Consider the following 15,160-nt stretch of genomic DNA (forward strand, 5'->3'; position numbering starts at 1 on the left):
GAAACGAACGTCCTTCAAACCGGGTCAAACAAAACGGTGCTACGGTGCTAAATAAGTTTCTGAAGATTGTGTAAAACGCAACGTTCCAGTTTTATTGTATTAGCTCTTTCTTCCCAGCGAGAAGTGTCTCGGTATCTACAGAAAATAACAACAGTTTGAAAGTAGATCAAAGTAGCTTCTGCTTCATGTTTGTTGTTGTTGGTTTTGTCAATGATTTACTCAGTCTCTGATTAATTCGATTTGTGCCATCTTCTCCTGTGTCCTGCGAAGGGTTCCGTGAATTGCTTCACCCTTCTCCGCCCGCAAGACGTTTCTTTGTAAAGTGTAAACAAATCACCGCCGCCAGTTTGCCAAAATTTGCTGTTGCTATTGCAACACGTTCTACCAATTGCTGGTTAGTGCCCGCACCCAAAGCATCCCGTTCGGTTGGCCCGTTCAAGCAGGAGCGGTGTGGAGTGCCCGGATTGTGTTGATAAAAAGTGTCCTAAACCAGAACCGTACCGTACCGCTAGAGTGCGGTGGTCAAAAAGATCCAAGAGACTTCGGTCAAACGAACCTACGGAACGGGACGCGTAACACCGGCGCTGGTCCTGTTTTTTAGTAGCGATTCCGATGCTCCGGCTGCCGGACCCGGTAAAAATCAGAGCACCACGAAATCCTCAACAGGCTGGAGTCGAGATCTTTGTGGTGCACTTCCGAGATCTGTGGTGTTCGTGTTTGGCACTGGCATCGGAAAGGCTCATCCTGTGCAAGGCGGTGCTATGCTTCGGGTGCGTCTAGCATGAAATATTATAGTATTTTTTTTTTTTTTCATTAGTGCCAACCACCCCGGCAGAACGGAAATTGGCTCGCCTGCGCTCGGGAAATGGTGACATGCCATAACGGTTGATCATGGCTTCTTGGTTAACGTTCGCCTGTTGCTGTCGCTGTTTATGCTTGTTTTCTACTCTTTTGTAATAACATGCATACGAAGAATCAGACATTAAATCACTATTATTGGATAAAATGGAATAAGCATAACGGTTGTCACTTTTTTAAAGTACACATTTTCATCGAACAATTACTGTGCGCACACGTCTGGTTGCTGTCGGTGAGCGCGCTTTCCATTAATTTTACTGTGCTGTTCCTGTGTGTTATCTATGTATACTGCCAGACAAGCCCGGAGCCGGTCGTTCGGGGGCCGCCAGGGGCGTTACCTAGCGGTGTGCTCGCTGATTCTCGGAGCCGTGCCGCTCCTGTGCCGCACGCTCGCCTTCGCCGCCTGGACCGCGCGAAACGACCGGATCCGGCCCGTGCTAGCATAAAGGAATCAAAAAATATATATTTTATCGCCATCGCCACTCGCTTCCGGTTCCTACTGCGACACTTTTCCTGGCCTGGCCTTTTCTCCGTGCGTGGAAGTGGAATGTGGATGCGAAAGCTCATTTCATGAGCACACGTCAAGGGGTTGCTGTGTGCTAAATAATTACGCACTACTACGCACGTCCGAGGCTAATCTAGTAGCCGTGGCCGCTCCGACCTCACATTAGATGCGGGCAATAATTCTACCATCTGTTTGTTGTCCTGTAACGCTCTGGTACTCTGTTGCGGGGTGATGTGTCTCTGTGGTTTGTGGATGATTGATTCCTTACGGTTGCCCTTCTTCCTGTGCTGTCCCACTACCTCACCATCCTGTTAAAATATATACTTTTCAATTCACTAAACGTTTGTCTTCATAATCATCATTATCAGCTCCAGGTTGTTGGGGTTGATAGCATAAAATATGTACGTGGATACTTTAACCCTCTCGGCCGTCTGCTCTAGATAATAATATATGTGTTGTATATATGTGTTGTATAGATATATGTATGACTTTGGGTTTTCCTTTTCATTTGTATGCTTTATATGGATAGTAAGATATTTCTCCCTCTAGTCGTGCTAGTCCCGCCTGCGCCCCACGCAGGTGATTCACATGATTCTCCCGCCATCCGCAGTTCCGCAACCTTTTTGCAATGCTCAAGTTAACAGTTAGGAGGTACATATGTGATTTCTCGTACGTTTTGCGTCTCCCCATACGATTGATACTAAAATGCAATGATAGTGGTTGTTTGTTTACGTTTGTTTCCCTACTACTTCCCGTTCCGGTTCTACGCAGTCCGGTCTCGGGGGAGAAATGGGCCTTGGGGTTTGGTGGCATGATGCCCGGAAAAAAAAACCAGTTCTAGTGGTGCTCCGCCCCCATCGCGATGGCCCAGGTCCCCTACGGACCCGTCGGACCTCCCGATCGATCAACTTTGCAGGCTGGTTAGCAAAGCTGACCGCCCGGGAAGTGATCGTGTCCTGGGCTGGCGGGTCCAATGCGAGTGGTGCCGTTGGTACGCGTCTGGTGAGCGAAGAAAAAGGCGACACGCAGGACGGTGCCAGATGCCAGAATTGACTGTAACTCTTCATTGAGACCATTCGCGAAAGTTAGGGCTGACTTCATTCTAGGGGGGGACGCGTTGCCCATATTTCTCACAAGGGTTAGGTGCATCTATAAAATTTCGGTTACGTCGGGCTAGAGACCCTCTTCCATTCCGTGCCGTCGTCCGCAGCATATGTATCGAGTTTCGTTTTGCATGGGTCTGATACCGCCGTTCATCGAAAGCCGTGTTTGTTTCGTTTGTCGTGTTTGTCTCCCCCGGAGTTGATTTCGATTTGGTTCGCTTCGTTCGTTCGCTCGTCCTACATTTTGTGCACAACACTTTTTTGTGTCCTTGCATGTGCCGTGATTCGGAGTGCCGTTTGTACGTTAAAAATCAACCACTGATCCACTGTTCAACTAAAAAGAATCTTCAACAACGAAAAGAAGGGCCATCACTACACAATACCGTGGGACGAGGGTAAAAACAAAACCGCAACAGAACAGGTTGTGAGGGATTAAATGGGAACACGTCCTCTGCGTCCCGCCGGTCAGTCCTAGATGGGGCTTAACCGTTTCACTCGTTCACTTCACTTCTCGCCCGATTTGTCTTTCGCTGTGTCCTGCGACGACCCATTCGCGCCGTCCTTGGTGCCGTTCTCCAGCTCCTGCGAGCCCTTGCCAGCGCCCGTCGTCTGTGGGAGCGCTTTCAGGATGGCGTGCACCTCCTCCGCCACGGCCATCAGCACAAACTCGAACTGTTGCCGGGTCGCCACCAGGCCAGCCCGCTGATCGCGCAGGTGCTCCAGCGTGGCCGCGATGTCGATCTCCCGGGCGCCCTTGTTCATGCGGCCGAGCACCAGATCGAGCAGGATGTACGCCCCGGTACGTCCAGAACCGTTACTAGGGAAACACAATGGAAGGCCGATTCACGATTATGCCGGGCTTACCGCTGTGCCACCGCTGCTTACCTGCTGTGCACGACGATCGGACAGGAGCGTCCTCGGTAAGATTTGTTCACCTTGCGCCGGAAGTCAAGCAGCGCCTTGGCGGACGTCGGAACGCCACCCTGCGGCCACGACAGGAAGTGGAACTGGGTGACGGTGCGCGTCTCGCCCGTGCGCAGGTTCTTCAGGTAGAACGATCGCACCAGATAGTCGTCGCACCAGATATGCTCGCTGACCAGGTGGACCTCGTAGATGTGATACACTTCGGCCCCTTCCTCGGGCCAGTACCGGGCGCAAGCCGACTCCCCGTTCTCCTGCAGCCGACACAGGGACACCAACACCACGGCACCCTGCTCCCAGACCATCTGCCAGAAGTGGGCCAGTGTCGCCTGCAGCGGGCCCTGCGCGGCAACATAGGCCGGGGCGCGCGGATCGTGATCGGTGATGGTGGACGCGTTGATGTAATCCATACCCTCGGCGTTCGCCAGATGGTTCAGCACGACGCGCGAGTGATCGTACGGGAGTGGAGCGCCGGCCCGGTTCAGCGGGACGCACTGGGACTGGAGGGCCGCATCCCGGGCACTCGGTTCCGCCTCGTACCGACAGAGGGCCTCCCATTCGCGCTGCAACCGACCCTTGTTACGCAGGTGATCCTCCATGTACGACAGCACCATGTGGCCGGTCGAGATGTCCATGTTCGTTAGCGCCGGTTCCTCGCTCCAGGACGAGGTGCTCGATCGGGACGACGGTGGCCGCGCTTCGGCTTCCTTCGCCAGTGCCGTAATGCGTCCGCCGCTCGGTGAGTCACTCGGGGTGCTGCCCGGCTTTCCGCCGGCCATACGTGCCCGGCACAGGTCCTGGTAGTCCTTGCTGGAGCTATCGCCCGCCCCCCCGCCTAGACCCGACTGTAGGCCACCGAGTTTGTCCTTCTTCTTGTCGTGCTTGCGGATGAGAAACAACGTCATGGTGATCACGATCGCGGCCGCGGCACCCGCCCCCGCAAACATGTACGCCATCACGTGCGTCACGTTCGGACCATCCTCGACCCGCTTCAGGCGCTGCGAGGACACCGCATCCAGCTCCTTGGTTTTATCGCCGACACCGGCCTGAATCACGAGCACTCCGAGCCGTCGCGAGAGGTTGTTCTTGAAGCGACTATCGTTGATCTGCTTCGCCACGTCCGCCGCCGTCTTGCGGTCCGGGTTCGCCTCCACACGGAACGATACCTCGTGCCGGTCGACCCGCGGGTGCGTAAAGTATCCCTGCATGTTGAGCAGCTCGGCCAACGCGGCCACGATCCGCGATCCATCCTTCCAGTTGTCGATGCTGTGAAAACGAGGAGACAGGATGGGTGAGAGATTGAGAAAAGTCACGAGCCCCCCCGCTGGCGGGTCCACTTACGGGTTTTTCAGAATCACGTGGGCATACTCCGTGTCGACCGAGTGTGGCGCGTGGTCATCGTCCGTGTGGGCGAACAGTTCCTTTTTCGACTTGGAACCGAGACCATCGGCGCCATCGTCGGCCGCACCGGCGGACGTGTTGGTTTTGTGCTCGGGCGCAATCTCCTTCGGCGGTTCGCTAGGACTCTGGCCCGACGGTGGAGGGGCCGCCGGTGGGCCCGGTTTCTTCACGTCGAGCCGCTCGCGTCTCGTGAAGCCCAGAATGTTGTCCAGCAGTGTGCGCGCATCGTCCTTGCCGGGCCGGCCACTGGCCGTGCCCGATTTCGGCACGTAAACGAAGCCACCCTCGGTGTACAGGCCGCCATCCTCAGGTCCCGCGGCTGGTGCGTAGGCCGCGCTCAGTTCACGAAAGCTTCCCACAGGGATCTCGTTCCGGATTTGCGGTTTGTGCGCCTTCTTGAAGAACTTGTCCGCGTTCGGCGATGCGTCCTGCGGCTTCCCGCCCAGCTGGTGTACGTTCTCCGGGGCAAAGTTCGAGATCTTCGGAATGTGGTGCTCCTGTGCGTACTCCCGGAACGAGGAGGTCTTCGGGTAGATGTACTGGAAGTCGGCCCCATCGTTCGGTGTTAACCGCTCGACCAGCTCCCTCAGGGCGCGCTCCTCGTCGATGTCCTGCTCGTGGTGCTGCTGTTCGCGGAAGATGGCCGCGGTCTCTCCCCGTTTACTGGAACCGGCCGCCCACTGTCGTTCCGGTACGCCTTTGAACGGCAGCAGCTGGCTTTCTTCGATCTCGTTCGGCCCGTCCGGTCCGTCCAGATAATCGGTCACGTCCGGTGGATGCATCGCGGCCTGCTCGGCCATGGCTGCTTCCTCGTACTGCTTCAGCAGGCGCCCGAGGGCGACGCGTTTCTGCAGGTCGCGCAGCTCCAACGGGTCCGGCTGCGGTCCGAGTGGGATCACTTCCGGCAGCACGTCCAGCTCGGCGAACGCTTTCTTCGGCGGCGGATAGTACACCTCGTCCGCGTACTCCTCGTTCGGGGGCGTGAAGCGCACGAACGCCAGCGGACTCTGCGGGGCGAGCACTTCCGGTGCGGGCGCCAGATTGGCGCACAGCGTCTGCGGGATGTCGGTGTTGGTCCGGATGGCAAACAGGGCGCCCTGGATGCGGCACTGCGTGAACGGGTGCTCCCAGCCGAGCCCGGCACCCTGCAGCTCCTCCAGCATGCGCGCCAGGATGCGGCTCTGGTCTTCGTCCAGCGGCTTCCGGAACAGTTCCTCCGGTTCCAGCCCGTACTGTGGCAGACACTTTCCGAACGCAAAGTCTGGTCCGAGGTCCGAGAAGAAAGAAACGATTCGTGAAAATCTGCCATCAATCTTGACCACCCGCGAACAGGCACAACCAGCATTCCCAGGGTTCCGGGGCAAGCAGAAGAAATTTAATTAGAAAAGTTGGCACCCGTTGGGCAGTGAGGTTAGTTTGGTCCGTTGCGTCCGAGAACTCATCCTGGGCCGGACTGTTGCTCGATGTAATCGTTGATGAGAACGACTGTGGTTCGCCGGGCCGGCGGTCAACGGTGAAATGATTCATTTATGGAATTAATTACAACGATGAGAGGCACCCATGGCCGTGATGGTGCATTTGCCATTACATTTGTTCACTAGCTTATCTAACAGATTGAACGCTCGGCCACTAGTAGTTCCTAAATCTACGTGCTAAAACCCACACCGGAAACAATTTAATGACCATACTTACCATCGTAGCACCATTCCAGGTGTTCCAGGCAGAGTGTTTCCGTGAACAGGCAACCTGAAAGTGGCGGTACAAGATAGGACATCCGAGATTAATACGCCCTGCTCAACCGACGCCCTTCTGTGTGCTGGCAAATGGCGCCATTGATAGCATTAAAGAGTGCGCTCCGGAGCACGCTTCAAAAATCACGATAATACCGGTCAAAGGCTCAAGCAGACCATCGAGGCAAACCCACGTAATGTCGGCTTTTCAGACCGCTCAGGGTTTTAATGCTCGCCGCGAAGTGCACGATCACGTCCCGTGATCCGGTTCGTGTGAATCCTCGGTGTTCGGTTCGAACTTCCACGAACAAAGTCAAGAGTTCGACACTTTGCAGTGAGAGTGCTCAGCCACAGCCACAGAAATTCCGAGCCGAAGAAGAAGTAAATCTCCGGCGAAGCTTCGGGGATTACGAAGCGATAGCGAAAGGGAAGTTTATTGAAAAAACAAGAGCCCGCGCTCCGCACGGACGATTACAAACCGTTGCGCCGTTGCTGGGAATGTTGAACCGATTAAATTAGATCGGTTTGTGTGCTACAAAATCAATCTTTCGGAGCTGAATGTTCATCATGCTTCGGTTCCGAAATTAGTCTGGAATTTCCCCGGGAAGCAAAGCGAAGCGAAGCTTTTTTCGCTGGAAACGCCACCGAATTCATTTGCCGCCAGGCAACACGCGCCAAGATGCTCCTTCAAGGACATTCCCCTTAAAGGCGGGCCCATTTTCGTTGCGCGTGCTTGAGTTATGTTTACGCCTTGTTGCGCCCATTCTTCGTGCCACTGTCAAAGCAGAGCCAGCCAGGCAGCGAGGGCTCTGTTTTCTGGGGAAAACGGATAACGTCGTTTGCTGGTCGCCGGTCCAACCTCATTAGGCAAGTCCCCACTAGCCGGTCTGAGGCAGGGAGGATGGGAGGAAAAGTTTTCGTTTCCCCGTAGGATGTGCGCGGCTTCGGAGGCGAAAAGAAATGCCAAATGACCGGCACGGTGTCGGGATCGGTGTCTCCGGGATGATCCGCCGATTTTGGCCGAGTCGCTCCGGGTCGGTCCGTGGCGATAAACAAGAGCCCAAGGGCTATCGCTAACCTTTCTGACAGTTTTATTACTTTCACACGGTCAATCGCTTATTAATTTCATCTTGTTCAGGGCTCCTCGGTCTTGTCCCGGAGCAAGGCAGAAATGGATGATTTATGAGGTGCGTCTGAATCGAGCGTTATTATTTATTCATCGTTGACATGTGCCTCCAGGTGGTTTTCGTTAAGAAATCCAATTCTTGGGAAATTCTTTGTCGCCCCTAATTCGTAAAAGTTTCACACGGCAAAGGCATGCGAAATAATTAGGAAAAGTTACGACGGGCAATTGTTGTTCAATTGTCGCGCAGCTGCGCTACTAGAAAGAGCCCTTTTAAAAGGACATTTGTGTTCAGATTGCATTGAAATTTAACGGTCGCAGCTTGCTTTGCTTAAAGGCTTCGATTCAAATTCGAAGGACCGACTGTGTCGAAGGCAATCGAAGAAGCCATCGAGTAAGCAACATTCGAGAAACGGTGGAAGAACGTTTTCTTGTAATCGCTCATTCTCACTTTACAATCCGTCATCTTGAACAGTAGGAGTAATGTTTTCAACATGACACACTTTATACGACGCATGATGTCGACCTTGTCGCGGTATCGGTAAGGTCTCGTATCAGGCTCGGTTAGTCAATATTAACCTTCGATCGATATCGGCCCGTGTGATGGAATCAACTGTGTGCTTCACTCCCCCGACCGGCTGTCTATTTTTAGGCCGGCCAATTAGTAGCGAATTCCCACGGCAATCATCACAATTACGCAGGACAAACAGCGGACCCGGACACCCCCCCGGTTTCATTTCAATTTCGGCCTTCACTTCGAACGACCAGCTGCTGCCACCAATCGGTTTTTCATTGGAATAAATTCGCATCGCATGCTATGTGACGGCGAGCGGCGATTTTCAGTGAAACTTATCTGACCGTCGTCCTGCTTCAACGGGAACTGTAAACAAAAAATAATCCCGTACCCAGCAAGGCAAGATACAGGCTGCCCCACCGAACTTCCTTTGCGAAGGATGTTGACGCTGGATGGTGCGCATGTCGCCCTCTACACTCGCCGCCTCCACCGGGGGGCAACATTATGCTCACTGTGGGTCGATCGGTATTGAAAACTCACTATGGCAGAAATCGGCCGAGGGAAGATGGGTACGGGCTAAAAATAGATCGTCGGCATCCCCGGGTAAAGGAAAACAAGCTACTGAACCTTAGGCCCTCGTTTTTTTCACCGGTCGCCAACAGGCGGAAAGATGGCACTTCTGGGACGTGAGAACGGACTCGTGTTGTCCGAGATGCTCGCATGCACGTGAACCTATCCTCGGTCGCGTTCGTATGGCCCGGATGTTTTCGTTGATGATGATGTCGTATGCAATGGCATGCCCACAAGCACCACGCCGCCAGTGGGCGAGAATTGGCACCGGGGAGCCTGGAGGCAAAAGTTGAACGTGCATGTTTGAGCATTTGCGTGACCGACCCTTACCGTCGCTTGCCGGCATAACTTTCTGCCAGATGTTGTAACGGTATGCGGGAAAAGTAATTATGAAACAAAATGACGTCAAAGCGATGTACATATATCGCACTTTGAAACCAGGGCCCCCAGTAAATTAACGATCCCACATTCGCATCAGGTGTCGCCCTGAGTGAGGGAGAATCTAATTTAAAGTTAAGGCAAAGTAGTCGAGCGAACTAATTACAGGTCTGGTGAGGTTCTGCGAACAAATCCATCAGAAATAGGATGCTAGCAGAAGGAAAAACGTAAAATCAACCCCGTGTTGGCGTACCAGCCTCTTCAAAGCCATTCCACAAAAAGCCTCTTACCAACCCGCAGTTATTGGCAATAAATTTAGATTTTTTCTACATACATTCATGTGTTTATAAGCAACGTCAAATTGACGTGTATGACGCGAGTGGAACTTTCCTTGTCCGTGTTACGTTAATCCTCCAATAGTGTCGTGAGTTCCTCCGAACTTTGACACCCTGAGACGGTGTTTTCGGAGTGCGATTTCCACAGACAGAGCTTTCGCTGCGGGAGTTGAATAAATGAACATCAACATACCATTCACTGCCACCCAGTCGGGCGGACTTCAACCTCTGGGGACACTCAATCGAAGCACTCAATCCACGGGAAGCAAAAGTTCTATCGTTCGACGGTGATCGTCTTCGGGTCGAAGGAGCGACCGGAGACCGTTGACGTGCTGCATGTAGAATGACGTCAAACGGCGACGCGGTCACGTCGTCATGTTGGAAGTCGCGTTTGTTTGTGTCCTGCGCCATCGGTTGCTCTTTTTTTGGCGCCAGCCGTTTTCACACTCGCTCCGTCCCGTTCCGGGCAGCGGGTGGGCAAAAATGGAAGCAGCAGCCACAAAACACGCGTGGGACGTGGTGAGCTTTTCACCAGTTTGTGAGTGTGTATGTGTGCTGTGGTTGAATGTATTTAATGTTACTTCACTTCCGTTTTTCAGCCCCGTGGTAGTTCGGTTTTTTTTAAATTTCTCTTCCTATTGGTAAGCCTGCCGGTTTGCCAACTCCATTTATAACCGCCGATGGAAGTGCCTTTCTGGGGCTCGGGGGCTTTCCTTTTTCCTAAAATAGCCGGATTCGCCGGTTCAACACTAGTATCGATTACTTCACGGGAGGTTCACGGTTGCAATTGAGCAAACAGTGGCCAAACAGGTTGGTTTCCGTGCTCTGTAATATCGAACAATAAAATTTAAACGATAGCACAATAAGTGTAATTCATCCCATACAGCACTGCCCATAACGCGCCTTATTTTGGTGAATGATTCCTCGAAACATAACACCAGCAGCACACACATGTGCTTGCGGTTTTATGGGTGCGAATTATCGCAACGCTGCGCCATCAGCGAGGCTCGTTCGGTACAAATTATAACCCACTTACGCTGTAACATTACACCGTCGGCCACCGATATCGGCGTGGTTCTTTTATGTTGCGTTCGGGCCCCGAAAACTAACAAGCGGACCACCGACGGTGGCGCGGAACATTATCTCGCAGGCAACAGCTGCTGCGAGGCGCAAGCGGAATAGATTGCAGGACATTTACGTTAACGAATGTTGTTTCAAGCTCTCTTCGCGCACAAGGGCACTAATTTGACTGTTGGTGTTCCGATCGAAGCAACCGGAAAGTGGGACCGGAGTCTTGTCAAACCGTTGCCCTAGGTAACACATTGGGGCTTATGCTTTTCTCTCCTTTCAATTACGTCACTTAAAAGGCTAAAAACACGGTTCCCGGTATCCGGCACCCGAACCTCGTTGTGGTTACGTGTGACATACATGCGTCTGGCCGCTGCTACACTCACAGCAACGACAAGGAACGCATTAAGGTTTCTTATTTCCCAGGTGGGCCCTGTCAGGGCGTCTTTGATGGGCCCGTGCTTCGGTGCCGTTCCCCTTTCATTCAGCGGCTAGGCGGATTGTGAAGTATTCATCTATTTTCATTATCCTTCCATCCACCCACGGTGACACTGTTGCTCGTACTTTCTTAGACAATACCGGCGACACATCCTGGATACACTCATCTCATCTTCAATGGCTTTCAATGGGTGGACGATGGCTCTACAAAAGGCTGCATTCTGTCGTGTTGATTTGCCATCACATTCATTCTTCCCATCGCTGGCTGCTTGGATTTATTTTTATACCTAGTGCAGAGATGGTTGTTTCAAAACGCCCTGTCCCTGACACCATGAATTGATCATAGCTTTCAACGTACAATGGACACGAAAGATTACTTTATGTGGTCCTGTGTGAGCGTCATCATATTTCATTCCAAAAGAGAATGCCAGACTGGTAGTTTGTAATTTTTGGATAATCATATCAAATCTAAGCTTCTGCCTGGGCAGGGGGCAGACAGGCGCTAAGGCCGCTAACTTCGTAAAGCCCAAAATACCCTCGGGCGTATATCAGTGAATTCAAATGACGTGTTTAAATCTTGCTCTCCTTCTCCGTACACGGTGCAAACGTTAGCTCCCGTCAAGCAAACCCAGAAGGCGGAGTCCCAGTCCCTGCGAGCAAAATCGCTTTTGATTTAATCCTGTAATACCGCAGAGCCCTATTAGCACGCTGTTCTCCGGAAGAAGCTTAGCGCAGGGCACCGACTGTGCTGCTCGTGGTGTACCAGCACGTAAAACAGCAGATGGAGCGAGGCTATTCGGGAAAAGCGCAACGCGGCCTCATTGCATCGCCACAAGAAACATGCACCACGAGCGTGAATGTGATCGGCGGGCACTAAGCGTCTGAGCCGGTCCACTTTGCGTTGCGTCCGGCATTCGAACGTTGCGGAACCGGAAACTAGGTAGCCTCGGTAGCGATGGGCGCTACGTGACCGTCGGCTCCGAGTGGGGCGTCTAGCTGACTGACGAAGGAATGCCACGATGAGTACACTTGTTCGCGCCTCACATCCGGAGGCCGTCGGCAGAGCCATCCTGAGGGTGAGTGAATTAAACTGTGACTGACAACAGGCTGGGGGCGAAAAACTAGGACATCTAGGCGCGCCATTACCATGCACGCACGCACCATGGAATGCAATTGTCCTTCGAGAATGATCTTATTTGCAAGGAATGAACTGAGCCGATAAATCGATAAGACTTGACGGCTAAGCGATCCAAATGGCGTACGTGTTTTTGATGGGTTCAACTTTTGATATGGAAAAATCTCATCTAATCAATAAACATGCTCATTCAATCTTGGTCCAGAGCCGGGCACAGATTTACGTTCACGGAGCCCGCAAGCCACCTAGGGGAGAGCCCAGGAGTACGGCAAATGCAATATTAGTTTTGAGCTGGGCTGGTGGGCGATCCAAGGCCATCGAGGCGTAGAGTATGCAGAACTGAGCTGTGCACACTGAACGGGTTCGTTCCATCCGGTGGATTACTTGTTGCATTCCGCCTTTCAGACGGTGGCCCATTGGCAAGGCGCACGTGGGCGAAAGGCGTTAGCTGCAGCAGTCATCCCACGCAGGATGGTCAGGAATTTGTGGAGAATTGTTTGCACCAACGCCCGACACCGAGCAGGGCACGTACCAAAGTGCGCTGCAACATCGACATTATGACTTACTGAGAGCCCTTATCAGCCAAGGCAAGCCAATTCCAGTCTCTGATGTAACTGGGAGGGAACGCAATTTATTGCTAGTCACGTGTTCATAAAACGAATTATAAAACACCTGCAGCCGAGTGCGAAGTTACTCAAATGTAATTTTCCAGCAGTTCCAGGTGGGATGAAAGTAATTTGCAATTAAGTAAAATACATTTGTGATTGGTTTTGCTTTGAGCAAGATCTCTTAAATTTTTATGCTTGAGCCACGATGAAGGTGCTTGAAGTCACCACACTTGTGCGGCAGACAAGGCCTTCCTTAAAGCGGATAAGCATCCTAATACCCTTGTGAACAACGCCCAAAAAGGGGCGGAAAATCTATCCGATCCTGATCCACCCTCATTATGCCGGGGTTGGCCAATGGAGCCAAAAAAAACAAACAGAAAATTACATCAACAATTCAGCTCACATTCCCGCCCGGATATTGTACGGGCGTCCGTTTTGCAGGTCGGCATGGTGATGCAAAATTAATATGGGACACGTTCATCTCCCATCGATGGCACGATAACCGTCTTCAACCGATAACCGTCGAAGACAGCAACATGCTGTCCCGCAAAAATGAAGACCTTTCCAAAGAACCATGTTCCATCACCGACAAACACCGACCGACGCCAGGTCATTGAGGCCACAATATGAAACCCACTCCGTTCAGGAACTTACCGATATTGCCTTCGGCCGATGCGAAGATGTTAGTGCTGCCGCCTGGGACACCGCCGGATAGCAGCGCCAGCAGAACGGTGGTGGCCAGCAACAAATGTCGCCAGATGGTGGGGATAGAAGTGATAGTGATAGTGGTTGTTGTTGTCCATGCTGCCACTGTCGCCGATCTGTCAATATTTGACATTGTGCGGTCTAGATCATCACTTTAAAGTTGTGCGGTTTCTGGTTGTGCGGCTTCTTTCGAACCTAGCCTGGCTCTTCCCTGCTCGTCTCGTTGCAACGTTTCTAGCCGATTTGCTTCTTGCCCCACAGGTCCTCCAAATGGCTTGTAAAAGCTGCCAATGAAAACAACAAAATGAAATCAGAATCGAGTTATGTAGTGATACGGAAAGTGATAAATTTTATCTGCCGCCAGCTACCAAATCTATTTGCCACACGGATTTTGCCAACGTTTCGCGTTGCCAGGTTACGCGAGTGGGCTTTACGCTGCCTGCTGGTAGCCATCTGGAAGCAGTGACGCGTGGACGATTTATTGATCCAAAAGTCAGATCGCTTCCAGGCCCAGGCATCAATTCGCTTATTTCCTTATCCGCATCTATCCGGAGCTTCCGGAATGGCCCACCATTCGAACGGCTCCCCGAAGTCTGAGGCTGAGGCTTCGATCCACAAAACCCTCACGGACCACACGTACGCCTTGAGCAGGGCGTTGAACAAACGTGACGCTTCGATGTTGGCACGTTCGGCCGGAATTCGGTGCTCGATTGACTCGTTTCGCCGAACGCCGGAAGCGTAGGAATGTGTCGACCCGAGATTTGGAATTGAAACACAAAATAACATCCGAAAAAGCGGAAACTGTATTTGAATTGCCACACGCAGATAGGCGGGTGTGGCGTGTAGATGGGCCACGATTGCCCAATATCCGGTTGGGTGGCACAAACTTTCTCAGCACTCAACGGGTGCTATAATGGTAAAACAATGATACCATATGCCCGCCAGGGCATTGACATAAATTGTTCCGTATTATGTAATTTCAAGAGGAATCGACTGAGGACGGAGCTACAGCAACGACGAAACCGATCTGGATTATAGCTTCGATCCAAGGGAACTGAACCGTCGCGACTCGGAGTTGACACCGTAAAGGGAGACATTAAATTAACAATACCTTCCGTCGATAATTAATCTGTGTCACGGGGAAGTAATCGCGCGCTTGGCAGGAACGGGGAAATGCTGGCCAATTTAATTAATTATCTTCCGTTCTCAATATCGATCTGCTGGTGTTTCTCTGCAAGTGCCTTGCACCTACCAGGCGTCTCCATTTTTCGCGACATTCACCTTTTAGGGGCCGTTGAATATTTTTCCTTCAACCCTTCAACACACTGGTTACAATACAGTTTGACGAGTACATTCAAGTTCACGGTCGAACCGATCGGCCCAAAAATATCCGAAAATTGCGTACAGCCGACAAACAAGTTTATTGTATAGGAATGCAAATTAGTTAACTCGCACCCGTGCCACGGTACGACCTTCAACCCGCAACCGGATAACGAAGGCGTAACGATGATTGCTGCGCAATTTGCGTGAATGGTTTGTTTTTATGGCATTCATTAAAGTTCCCTCCAGCGAGTAACAAATTGCGGAGTAGGTACGAAAAGAACAGAATAATGTACTGCAGAAAATTAGAATACATGCGTTCCGCTGGCTTACAGCGTTGGCACCACTATCAAGGGACTGCCCGCCGTTCGGATGTAGAGCAAATGTCATCCAATTTATCAGCGTAATGAAGGGAACCAGCGAAAGGTTAAATGTGCATCCGTTGCAG

General features: G+C 52.1%; 1 protein-coding gene across 1 annotated transcript; it reads right to left on the reverse strand.

Moving 5' to 3' along the window:
- Positions 1–2,970: 2,970 nt before the first annotated feature.
- On the reverse strand, positions 2,971–13,525 carry LOC131207957 (receptor-type tyrosine-protein phosphatase-like N). Its single transcript, XM_058200593.1, has 5 exons — positions 13,342–13,525; positions 6,481–6,534; positions 4,729–6,049; positions 3,352–4,653; positions 2,971–3,283 (listed from the first exon to the last, which is right to left on the reverse strand). The coding sequence occupies exons 1-5, from the start codon at positions 13,523–13,525 to the stop codon at positions 2,971–2,973; spliced, it is 3,174 nt and encodes a 1,057-aa protein (XP_058056576.1).
- Between the last annotated feature and the right edge of the window lie 1,635 nt (positions 13,526–15,160).

The sequence above is a fragment of the Anopheles bellator genome, chromosome 2 (genome assembly GCF_943735745.2).
Source record: "Anopheles bellator chromosome 2, idAnoBellAS_SP24_06.2, whole genome shotgun sequence".
NCBI lineage: Eukaryota > Metazoa > Arthropoda > Insecta > Diptera > Culicidae > Anopheles > Anopheles bellator.